Source organism: Triticum dicoccoides, chromosome 4B (genome assembly GCF_002162155.2).
Source record: "Triticum dicoccoides isolate Atlit2015 ecotype Zavitan chromosome 4B, WEW_v2.0, whole genome shotgun sequence".
Classification (NCBI taxonomy): domain Eukaryota; kingdom Viridiplantae; phylum Streptophyta; class Magnoliopsida; order Poales; family Poaceae; genus Triticum; species Triticum dicoccoides.
Genome location: NC_041387.1, coordinates 10035402 through 10047146, shown reverse-complemented (window position 1 = coordinate 10047146; position 11745 = coordinate 10035402). Strand labels below are relative to the sequence as shown.

General features: G+C 46.9%; 1 protein-coding gene across 1 annotated transcript; it reads right to left on the bottom strand.

Annotated features, from left to right (window-relative positions):
* Positions 1-6: 6 nt before the first annotated feature.
* Positions 7-6740, bottom strand: LOC119294548 (protein FAR1-RELATED SEQUENCE 5-like). The gene is made up of 3 exons (XM_037572751.1): positions 4058-6740; positions 863-998; positions 7-692 (listed from the first exon to the last, which is right to left on the bottom strand). Exons 1-3 carry the CDS (start codon positions 6641-6643, stop codon positions 187-189), a joined length of 3228 nt encoding a protein of 1075 aa, XP_037428648.1. The 5' UTR covers positions 6644-6740; the 3' UTR covers positions 7-186.
* Between the last annotated feature and the right edge of the window lie 5005 nt (positions 6741-11745).

Below are 11745 nucleotides of genomic sequence, written 5' to 3'. Positions count from 1 at the left end.
GATGGCTGGCTGCTGGGACATTAGATACAGGCTATAAACATGTATGTATACAGCTATTGCTCTATGATGAGACTCCATTTCCATTTCCATTGGTGAAAAATGTTGTCAAGATATCAGCAGGGGCCTGCGGGGAAGCCTTGGGAGGGAGAGGTTAGTGGCTGGAGAGACGGCTCGACAGCCGGAAGATCACTCTTGCTCCCCTTCGTCGTCGTCGTCGTCGTCGTCAGTGTCCTCGTCTTCGTACTCGTCGCCGTCACTGCCATCTGTGGAGCCGAAAATCGCTTCCTTGGCTGCGGTAGAATCGCCGAAGCTGTTTTGTGCAGGCTGCTGCAGATGCTGCGCCGAACTGGGCGCGCTGGCTGGTGCTAGCGAGGAGAGTGGCCTGGGGGCTAATGGCTTCAGCTGGTTTGGAAGGCTTTCCCCAGGCCTGATGTGGATCGCATCTTTCGACTGTGCTGCTTTTATGATTGAAGCTGCGTCAGATGGGGATGCAATGCGCGCCCCCGCCGCGATGGCTGCTGCCCTTATAGAAGAGCTGTCGGCAGTAGTTGCCCGTGACTCGGTGTTTTCTGCCAGTGCTTTTGCCTCCGAGTGTGTGGCGGGCACTTGCGCAGAAGATTGACATTGGCGAATGCCAAATGATGCATTGCCATTACTCATCATGCCGCCAGAGTTTGTAGAATTCATCCCAGCTGCATCAGCAGTAAAATCAAAATGGCTGTTAAGTAAAATGAGCGGCAAAGGAGCCAAGGGTTGTTCAGGAAACTGGAGCAAATGATTACATATGTAAGCAGAATTGCAGCCCGATGTTTGGAACAATTTATAGATTTTCGTAGCAGCGTAAAATCATGGCAATACATACCAGTAGGCATCTTGGAGTTGTCCATTGAGGGCAGGCAGAATCCAATTGGAACGGTCACAAGCTGTGGTGAAGCCGTAGAATTTACCGTATTTACGCTGCTTCCCTTGTTTCCATTAGCTTGGGGCAGTTCATGACTCTGCACATGTCATCAAGATTTATCATGGTCAGAACCTTGAAGCTAGAGTTGAAGAGTCAAGATAAATGAAATGAAGAGCACTATGAAATTCAGCAACACAATCAACGTTAACAATAGGCACTGTTTAAAGGGATCTACCACATGAATTACAATGCTACACTAATCAATACGCCAATGTTTATGAGACAGAGCTAGTGTTGTCTCTCTAACTAGTCGTAACCTTAAGCTAATTAGAGATAAGATCTACTCCCTCCGTTCCTAAATACAAGTCTTTGTAGAAATTTCCCTAAAACAAGTGAATCTACACTCTAAAATGCATCTACATACATCCGTATGTGGTTCATAATGGAATCTCTCCAAAGACTTATATTTAGGAACAGAGGAAGTATGATTTCTCACTTTTGGGTTGTTAAGCCTCTATATAAAGAGGACTCTATATGATGAACAAAGAAAGCAAGAAACAGAATAGTCCTTATATCTTGCCCCTCCCCTACTCTTTCAAAACCTAGTACACGACAAGAGATGACCAAACATATAACAGCTGTTGCATGGCACAACCAAAATACACACATACAACTGTTGACATGATGGACAACACAATAGGAGATTAGATATCAAGAAAACAAGACTATAGCTAAGTAGCTAACACCCTTTTAAGACATACAAAGGGATAAGCAGCAAGCAGCATTTCTGACAGAGGCCTATATGAAAATATTGTGACTGGAATCATCGTTCTTGGTTACGGTTCTTAGACTAACCACATAAGATCTATTTCCTAAATACTACAGTGGCTATGAGTCAAACACTTGGCTAACTTCAACTAGCTTTGATACAGAACAAACATTCCCTCGAATTTGTCAGTGCCTTGTTAACGAGTCAGTCAGAGCACCTTTGAGAAATAACAGGCTTACAGCATTACAAAACAAAAGGGAATTACTTCCAAGCTTCTAAATACCGGTCAATATTTTGGTACTGGTAGCCTGCTGGTACCAATTCAATATACAAGTAACTGTACTTTCACACACATTGGCCATATAGCCCGATGGTTGATATTGTGGCCACTAGCCAGTACAGCCCCACATGTAGATGATATAGAGTTAAACATGTGTGTCTAATTATTTATCAAATTAATGTATCACAAAGAAATGAAACTAATGCAGTTTTGTGTAAAGATACGTACACAATGCACTTCCTTCTATTATAACAGAAGAACTAATGCAGATTTGTGTAAAGATACGCACACAATGCACTTCCTTCTATTATAACAGAAGGTACGCCGTATATGTCTAATTATTTCTTATTCCATTCAGTAATTAACTAGTATTTTGCTTCTGATGCAAAACTATCAGAAACTTATAATTACATGCTTGTTATAATAAATGATGAGTATTCTGCATTGTATTTATTGTAGAAAGGAATGATATGTACATGAATAATTAAAAGTGAACAGTGATTCCCCGGTACAACTGCATATCACTCAGTATTCCAGACACTTGCCAAACCCAGTCTGATATGAACTGGATATCCACTATTTAGAAGCTTAATTACACATTGGCACACTAAATGTGTACTAAGTGATCTAAATAATTGGTTCTCTCCCACAATCAATCGTGCTATTTATCCATGCCACATCGATGCATATCCTTATTTCACACCATTATGAAATGTTGGCCAACAAGCGAGAACATGAGATCATCATTCTAGATAAATCTGAACATGGACAGGTCTCTATTCAAATAATTAAGCAGGAAGCTAATAATACTGAAACCATCGCATCCTATAAGCAGTCCTGATCAGACAGCCTTACTCCTAGCAACAAAAGCAGCAATTGTATTTGTATACAAAAGTAAACTGTAATGAATATTTCAACACTGCTTTGCAACTGAACATAATCACTTCATTTTTCTTTAGCTGCCTGCTGAAGTGCTGAACAATGGAAGGAAATTAGGTAGGTGTTTCTTCCTGTGGACAGCACTCAAGTACAACCAAAGCAGTTAAGCAGATTTTGGATCATGCTATGCTCAAGTCAAACTAGCAATATTTATTTTACTTATTTGTATTTCCTAATGCAGTGATAGCATGAAATTAATGATGTGGTTATCTTCTTTAATTATACATGTGAAGTACAAAATCTTGTATTAAATATTTCAAAGCACCTACACTAGCCAGCTGAGGAAACAATGCAGGAAAATTTATAGTAAAGATTATATGTTTATGAGCCAGATGAAGAATGGATAATAATTGAACTTCACCCACAAGAACATATGTTTATGTGCATACATGTAGATTTAAAAAAAACTGTATGATTATTGCCAAAATTGCTAATATCCAATCAAGCAGCAAGTTCAGAAGAGGGCAGAAAATAGTAGCATATATGGTGTTATGTAGGACATGAAAGAAAAAAGATAAAGAGAACAGCAACGCGAATTATCATAAATTATGCAGCATGCTCAGATGAGATAGACAAAAGAGCGGTAACATAGTGTTCATTCGGAACTCAGAAAAAAAAAAGCAGAAACAGGAGGTGGAGGTGGAGGTTGAGAAACAGGAAAATACTATTGCTCACTATGATATGATTCTTGCTGGTCTTTCAAAAAATTCAAATTGATTGATCACAACTATCAGAAAACAAGAAGGGCAATCTGAAAAGAACATTCTTAATGATAGAAAAAAGGCCTCCAAGCAAATAGATACAACAATTGTTGTTTGCTAACAGACAAAGGAAAGCTTCATTCTCTTATAGTTCATCAAGCACCTATTCTTTAAACTTCCTATACGATGTTCACAATCAAGTGGAGAAGTTTTGCAAGTTTCATTGCATACATTATACTATTCCTTCCATATTTTATAACTGATGATTTAGACACATGTACACATATTAAGAAAATGCACAACATCACTTAAATTTGTTCATCTACCAATGACCTGCCCTTTCTAGACCAAATAACCAACAAACAAAGTGGGCACCACCTCACTCAATGGAGCACACAATGAACAATTAAAGGATAGTGCAGGAAGATATGAATATGAAACTTTTGGTGGTCAGTATAGTTAATGACCTCGTTAATTTGTGAAGCGACCCCTGAAGATTTAGTTTCTCCTGCTTGCACAACATTTCCTGAAGAAGGTGCTGTTGTTGATGCATCTCGGTCTGAGAATCCATGAAACTTGTCAACAGCTACAGAAGCAGTTGCCATGTTGCCATCGGTTGAGTTATGTGCACCCGACGTTTGCCCATGTTGTGCATAGGAAGAAACAGGAATTGCAGCAACTAGCTGACTATGCCCTTGTGAACCACCTGATGTACTGGGACCAACAAAGAGGTGATTACTAGGTTGCTGCATATGCATAAATTGATTCGGTGCGGAGTTCTCTCTTGGGTTGTTTGAATTCCTTTTCCTCTTCTTTTGCTGACCAAAACTATCCTGGATTTTTCCAGAACATTCTGGTAGCTGCGCTGTAATTGGCATCACTGCCAATGGTGCTGCTACTTGTCCAATCCCTCTCTTGGCCATATTGACTTTGTTAGCAGCCTCTTGAAGAGCTTGCATTGCCACAATATAAACCTCTACAGATGATGCTCCTTCTTCAGCATACCTAAGTGCTTCACGACACAAATTGTTGTAGCGCCATGTCTGAGATTGCTCGCCATCCTCAACAGTACTACTTCTTTGCTCCTTGAGCTCTTTAACTCTAACAACTTCGTCAGGTTTCTTGTCCGAGCTTCTATCTGTGGCATTTTTGGTCCATCTTTTCATGATGTACTGAGAAGGAAGTGTAGATACACCTTGTGCACCAAAGACGGTAAGAATATGCCTACAGGCAATACCAAGACATTCAAACATCTGACAGGTACATTTTGCAGAACTATCAGAAGAATTGAATTGAACCATACGAGGCTTCTCACTTCCTTGAGATGTGGTCACTTTGTATGTGCAAGCCTTACCATGCTCCTCTGCCACTTCCAGAGTAGAAACAGAGGCACCAATCACCTCCTGTTGGAACCTCAAAAACAGCATCCTTGTGTACAAGTCTGCCCCTTGCTTCTCGATAGGGGATGGTGTCTTGATATCTGGAAGCGAATACTTTGTTTCGAATTCTTCCTTCACCTCCCTCTCATAACAACTGTCGAGAGCCTTTTCATACTGCTGAATGAACGACTGTGAATCAGTTTTAGCAGTGATGTGAGATTCAAAAAACGAGCTCCTGCTCATACACCCCTGCCTTGATGGCTCGTCTCCAAAGAATGTGTCCCTCAAGTATACCGGGACCCACTGCTGCCGGCAATTGTACATTGAATCAAGCCACTCGTTATGCCCAGACCCAACCTTAGAAATCAATGCCTCCCAATTTGCTTCAAACTCATCAATTGTTTCAGACATGTTGATGCAATTGACAAAATCATCATAAAAGGCCGGGAATGCATTTAAGAAATCTGATAGCTTACCCTGGGCTTCATTCAAGATGTGCCACCTGCAGAATCGGTGCCTGGTGTGAGGAAGAACCTTATGGACAGCCGATTGTATGGCGCCATCATACTCCGTGGTGAGAGACACAGGGTGCTGACCAGACATTGCCAAGAGAAGTGTTTCAAACAGCCAAGCAAACGACGCCTCAGAGTTATCCCTGATGACCGCACACCCAAACAGGACTGGCTGGCAATGGTGATTGACTCCGGTGAATGTAACGAGAGGGAGCTCATACTTGCTTCTTTTGCAGTGGTCGTCCAAGAAAACGGCGTCCCCAAAGTCCTTGTACGCCGTCCTTGCTCTGGCATCGGACCAAAAGACATTCCCCACCGGATGGCCCTCGACGAACTGCATTGCGTAGAAGAAGGCCGGGTCCTCAGCTTGCATGCGCTTGACATAATCCAGGATCACCCGAGTGGCATTTCCGATGCCGTCCGTAATGTAATGGGGAACCACCGCTGGTTGAGGGATGATGCTGGTCTGAGGAACAGGCGGCGTGGGAGGCGTTGGAGGCTCAATCGCGAGGAACATTCCTCCATTCCGGCGGACCCCATAGGAGGAGGAGGAGCGCTGCTTGCCGCACTCGGAGAGCGGTTTGTGCGGGCGCAGGCAGTGCGCCTGGTTCTGCGGGACGAGGGGGTGGTTGTGCGCGGTCTCGAGCTTGGTGATGGCCCACTTGCCGCCGTCCTGCTTCTTGACCCGGATCATGGCCTTGCAGCCGACCCTGGTGACGGCGCGGGTGCGGCGGCCGCCCCGCCCGCCGTCGTCGGCGCCGGCGGGGCCGCCGGGGCTGGAGGCGAGGGCGGCGGCCTGCTCGTGCTTGCCGCGGTAGGTGCGGAAGCCCTCCTTGGCGCACACGAACTGGCGCGACATGATGGAGCCGTCGCGGCGGGAGCGGTGCATCACGCTGATCCGGGTGCTGAAGCCGACGCGGTGCGCGTAGAGGTTGTAGAAGGTCCACGCGTCCTCCTCGTCGTCGAACTCCATGCCCTCGAACGGGTCCACCCCGTCGTGCACGCTGGGGCGCGCCGGGTAGGCCGCGGCGGGGGCGGAGCCGGGGGTTGGGGCGGGGTCCAGCTCCATCTCCGTGCCGTAGCCGACGCTGTCGTTGTCCCCGTCGCCCATTTCGCTGTCGGGCGTCCCCTGCTCGCTGCTCCCCGCCGCCACCCTCTCCATGGCCGGCCCGCCCGGGGGTGCCCGGAGGCCGCGGCGGCGGGATCAAGCTGCCCCCTTTTCGCGGGCGGGGAGGCGCGGGCGGGGGCGATCGAGCCGCATACGGCGCGGCGAGGCGGGGGGCGGTGGAGGGGCAGGTGGAAGGGGAGGGGGGCGGCGGCGGCGGAGGTCCGGCGAGGTGGGAGTGGGGGGTGGGGCAGAAGGGGGGGAAGAAGAGGGGACGGGAGTGACCGGCTGGGGCGGTCTGGGGTTTGACCGGGGCGGGGGCTGGCTAGGGTTTGTTCCTGCGCTGTGTGCGTGGCCCGCCGCGAATCCCTGTGTACTTTGACGTGCAAGTGAGCTGCTGCTGTGTGGGGATGGATGGGGGGATCATCCGATGGTCAAAAAGCCCCAAAATAGTGCGGCGCCGCTCCTTTTCCCCCCCTTTTTTGTAAAACAGGCAAAACAAACAAAAATAGTTATATGCCCTTCTGTGCCTTTATTCTGTTATTACTTCCTTTTTGTGACGCACTGAAGCTTTGCTGCTTTTGAAACAATTTTTTTGTGTGAAGGAGGCAAAGGAATTCGGTTGACATGTGTCTGTCCACGGCGAAGCGCGAACGGAAAACCGACACGATAGGTGGGCACCGACGCAGAGTGTGAAACGGTTGTCTGGTCTTCTGTGGCGTGTCGTGGGTGATTCTAAAGGGGCAATGCGGCCGTTCGGCTGTTTCTCGGCCACGCCACGAAATGACAATCAGATGCTTGCCTTTCGAGGTACTTTCTAGGTATTGTGAACTAATGGATCTTGGTTTTTCCGGCTTACCTTTGCTTATGATAATAAGCAGAAGGGTCGCAAGAATGTGAGGATAGGGCCGGATAGAGCAGTTTCGGACAACTGTTGGTGGGACATATCTGCTGAAAGATTTGCCTCGTCCGTTGATTAAGTAGAGGAGAATCGTCAATTTAATTAACCAAAAACTGAGGAAAATACGTCGCGACCCACTGAGTGGGACACATAGGGCACCACACACGCATCTTTCCCAAGACAGCCTCGTCGAGTAAGCGCACAAGCACCAAGCAGGAGCCAACACCACCTCTAATCTCCGAGCAAGCGACTCTGACTTCGCCGCAGACGGTCGTCGACCCAACCCACATCGTAGAGGCCATGCGGAGACACATGAAGATCTGTGCCTGAACTCATCCACCCATGACGGGGACAACATAGCTCCGACTTTGACGGAGAACTAGAGCCACTTTGGACTTTTTGACCACTACAAAAAAATTATGTGAGTTGCGATAGAAGTTTCAGACTCTCATTTCAAATGTTCACTTCTAAGAGATAGTTCCATAGTCTTGTGCTGACTTCAAAAGTCACTAAGGCATCTCAAGCAGACTCATCAAATCGGTCTCAAATGTTTGGACTGGATGGCCCGAACACTTTTAGTCATCTAACGTGGCTCACCAAATCGGGCCAGGCCGGTCCGAACATCTGAAAACCCCTAGACCGGCACCAAATCGAGGGGGATTCTAAGGGAGTCCAGACGTTTGCCGTGTCAGACTCCGACACCTCGGTCCCACCCAAAACCCGTCAAGAGCCTGTGTTGTTTTACATCCCGGCCCTCCTTCTACTCCAGAGACAGTTGTCGTCGTTGTACCCCCCCCCCCCTAGGACACCAAGGCCTTGTTGGACCTCAGAAGATCCACCCTAGGCCTATGTTGTCATCGTACTCCCCGGTCAATAACTCAAATGCATCATCAGACTCACAAACGACGAACTCATACACAATTTCAGAATTATCTGGCTGAGCATTTGTGGACGTTTCATATGAACAATTAGAATATGTGTCTGGATAAATTGAATTAAATTTTGAAATAATTTATTTCAAAACTTGCAAAATTTGCCTCATTCATTAATTAAACATAAGATAATTACTCGATTTAATTAACGACAAACCGAGTGAAACCGTCACAGTCCGCTGAGCAACACACGTAGGAGACCACACACACATTTCTAAGACAGCCTCATTGGTGACACGTGAGTGGGGATGGGTGGATCATCGGATGATCAAAAAGCCCCAAAATAGTGCGGCACCTCTCCTTTTTTCCTTTTTGTAAAACAGGCAAAATAAACAAAAATAGTGATATGCTCTTCTACCTTTACTATGTTCTTCCTTTTTGCAGGACATTTCGCTTGCTGCTTTCTCAAACAATTTTTTTAGGAGGCAAAAGGGTTCGGTTGACATGTGTCTACAACGAACCGCGTACAGAAAACCGACGCGATAGGTGTGGATCATACGCCCCTCACCTCTGTCACGAGCGCAGTCGAAAGCCTCTGTTCCTCTGTTTGGGCGGCGATGGCACTTTGGTGTCGTGTTCCTTCCTGAAGGCATCGGCCAGAGACTGCTCAGGGTGGTGGAGTTGCTGGTAGTTCGGAGTCGACGCGAGATGACATATAGGTGGAGCGGTGTGGCATCAACCGTACCATCGACGGTGGGTCTCGGCGGCATTGGCGCAGTGGAGACTCGGCGTCTGATGCGCGGAGATGGATTCACGTAGGAGGAGGAAGTTGTATGGCGTCATGCTGGCGTCGATAGCAGAGAGGCATGGCAAGGTCGGTGCATCAGTTCTGCTCTGAGAATGGACCGATGGAAGATGGAGGTGACGGCCCTTGCAGCGTGCGATGCTCACTCGGAGTGTGACAGATCGGTTTGGGACCCAATCCAGGTAGAGACTTGGATGGGACACCCAACTTTAGATGTTAGGATTTTGTGCAATGTTTGTTTGGTATTAGGCCGGACATTCGACACACCTTCATCAAAGGGATAGGACTAGCAACAACGTTGCCAAGATGATGGCTTCAGGCTTATTGATGTATCACCTTATGTGGTCTTTATGAATAATTAATAATATGACTGCATGCATCGTTCAGATGCAGATGCTGGGGTACATCCTCCTTTTCGGAAAAAACATATCCCACTTCACTGGACATATGCAATCCCTTTATTCATTTCCTTTCCACGCATGCAGACCCTACACTTCACCAAGCACATGTAAACCGTCCATGCCATCCATTTTTAATTTTATTTTCAGCAACAAATCATCCTTTGGTTCCCGCAAAAACAAAAAACAAATCATTCTTCGGAGTCAGAAGATCACGACGTATTACAGCATGCAACCAAACGGGAAATGCCCTTTGGTCTTGGGTGTATATACACCCTATATGAGAAAAAACTAAACGGGAAATGCCCTTTGGATTTTCCTTTGCCCAGTTGATAATAACTGGAACCAAGTTAGTAGCGAAATCATTTCTGCAGGCAGTTACAGCTGCATTGACTGCCTGCTGTAGCAACTCATATTTGTCCTCGGCTGCTTTTTTCGCGTCCTCAACTGTTTTTTTCTCGACCGCAAGCTTCACCTTCGCGTCGATGTCCGCCTGACTAAACTTCTTTTTCTGCTTCTTGGCCTCCGGGCCCTCATTGTAAAACACCTTCCACGTGGCGCCGTCTCCAGCGCCGTGCACACGACCATATTGCGGCCGCTGGTCCAAAGGGAGTCCCTTAAGTTCGTTCAAGGCTCGGTTGAGAGGGGTGTCCCACTTGGGCCTCATCGGAGAAGTAGGGCTTTCGGCTGCAAGATGGTGTTGCTTCTCCAGTAGTCTAATCATTTTCCTCATGATCTTGTCCGTGTAAAAAAAGTTTTTCTCCTTGTCCCACTTGTAGCGGGCCCTGATGAAGTCATGCTCCAAGGGGTTGGTGAACTTCGCGAAGGGGTCTGGGAGACCCGCGGCTTCACGTTCCGCATCCTCCTTATCCCATATGGGCCTTTTACTGAGGTAGCCACGGCTTCCGAGGCGATGCTTCCCCGTGTTCCTTTGCTGAAGGCTCTTGAATTTCGCAGCCTTAGCCTTGGCTGCCTCGGTAGCGCAAGTGTCCTTGAACTTTTCGAACTCCTCTTCCGTAAGTGTCTGATTTTACTCCAGAATCTTGGACAGGGGTTCATCAGCCTCAATAGCTCGTTTCACCCTCCCTTTCCAGGAGGCCAAATCATTGCTGAACATGCCCATGGCATGATTGTTAATCTTTTTCATCTTCGGATCATCCCACGGTTGTTCTATATTATCATCCCGGTCGGGAAACTTGAATCTCTTGTGCAACTTCGTTAGGAGCAACTGCGTCAAATGTTCTTTACTCCTTAAGTCATCGTCGTTGATGCTCGCGCATTCTCGTAGGATGCATCCTACTTGGTTCCCATAGCACTTGCGAGGTTTTTCCGGCTCTAACGGCTCAAACTTGCCAGGTGCCATCTTTGTGATCACAAGTCGTCCAATCCCTAGTTTGTTAGGTTTTCGTATCCTCTGCTTCTTATGCTTCCTCTTTTTGATAGCGGCATCGGGGCCGGTACCTTCCCTGCCGGTACCTTCCCGCCGGTACCTTCCCCACCGATCTCGGTGCCGCCATCGGTGCCGGCGCCGTCGATGTCGATGTCGGCGTCAGTACCATCATCGAGGCCGACCTGCAAACCTTGCTTAGCAGTAAAATAGTCGATGTACTCTTGTTCACCCTCATAATCCATCTCGTATGCATCTTGGTCAGAAGGCCCAGTTTCTTCGTTGTTCGACATGTTTCCTATGATTAAGTGTCCTCATTTATTTCTAAAAGTATGAATAAATGAGAAATGACATAAAAAGAAATCTATGTGCCAGCACTCGATATTCCAACTATGTAGCACAAATCATGCCTTTATTCACGGGAAGTTTCGGCATGACCTTTGCTAAAAAATGGACATATCGAGCGCTTGAAATTCACCGGAACGGAAATGAATCAACATTCCGGCGTAACATAGGCCACTCGGATCATTTTCCAAACATGACATGTCCAAAACATGACATATGCACATATCACATGTCCAGTTCAAATTTGCATATAAATTCAGCTAATTTTGAAACCTAGCTAAATTCATAACTAAATAGATAACCTAATTAACATACTGCCCTAACTAAAACCTAAGTAAATTAACCGAAGAACCCTAGCAGAGAGAGAGGGGGGGAGGGGTTTACAGAGGGTGCAGGGGCGAGGAGGCAGGCCCGACGATGGCCGAGAGGGGAGAGGAGGGAGGCGAGGGCC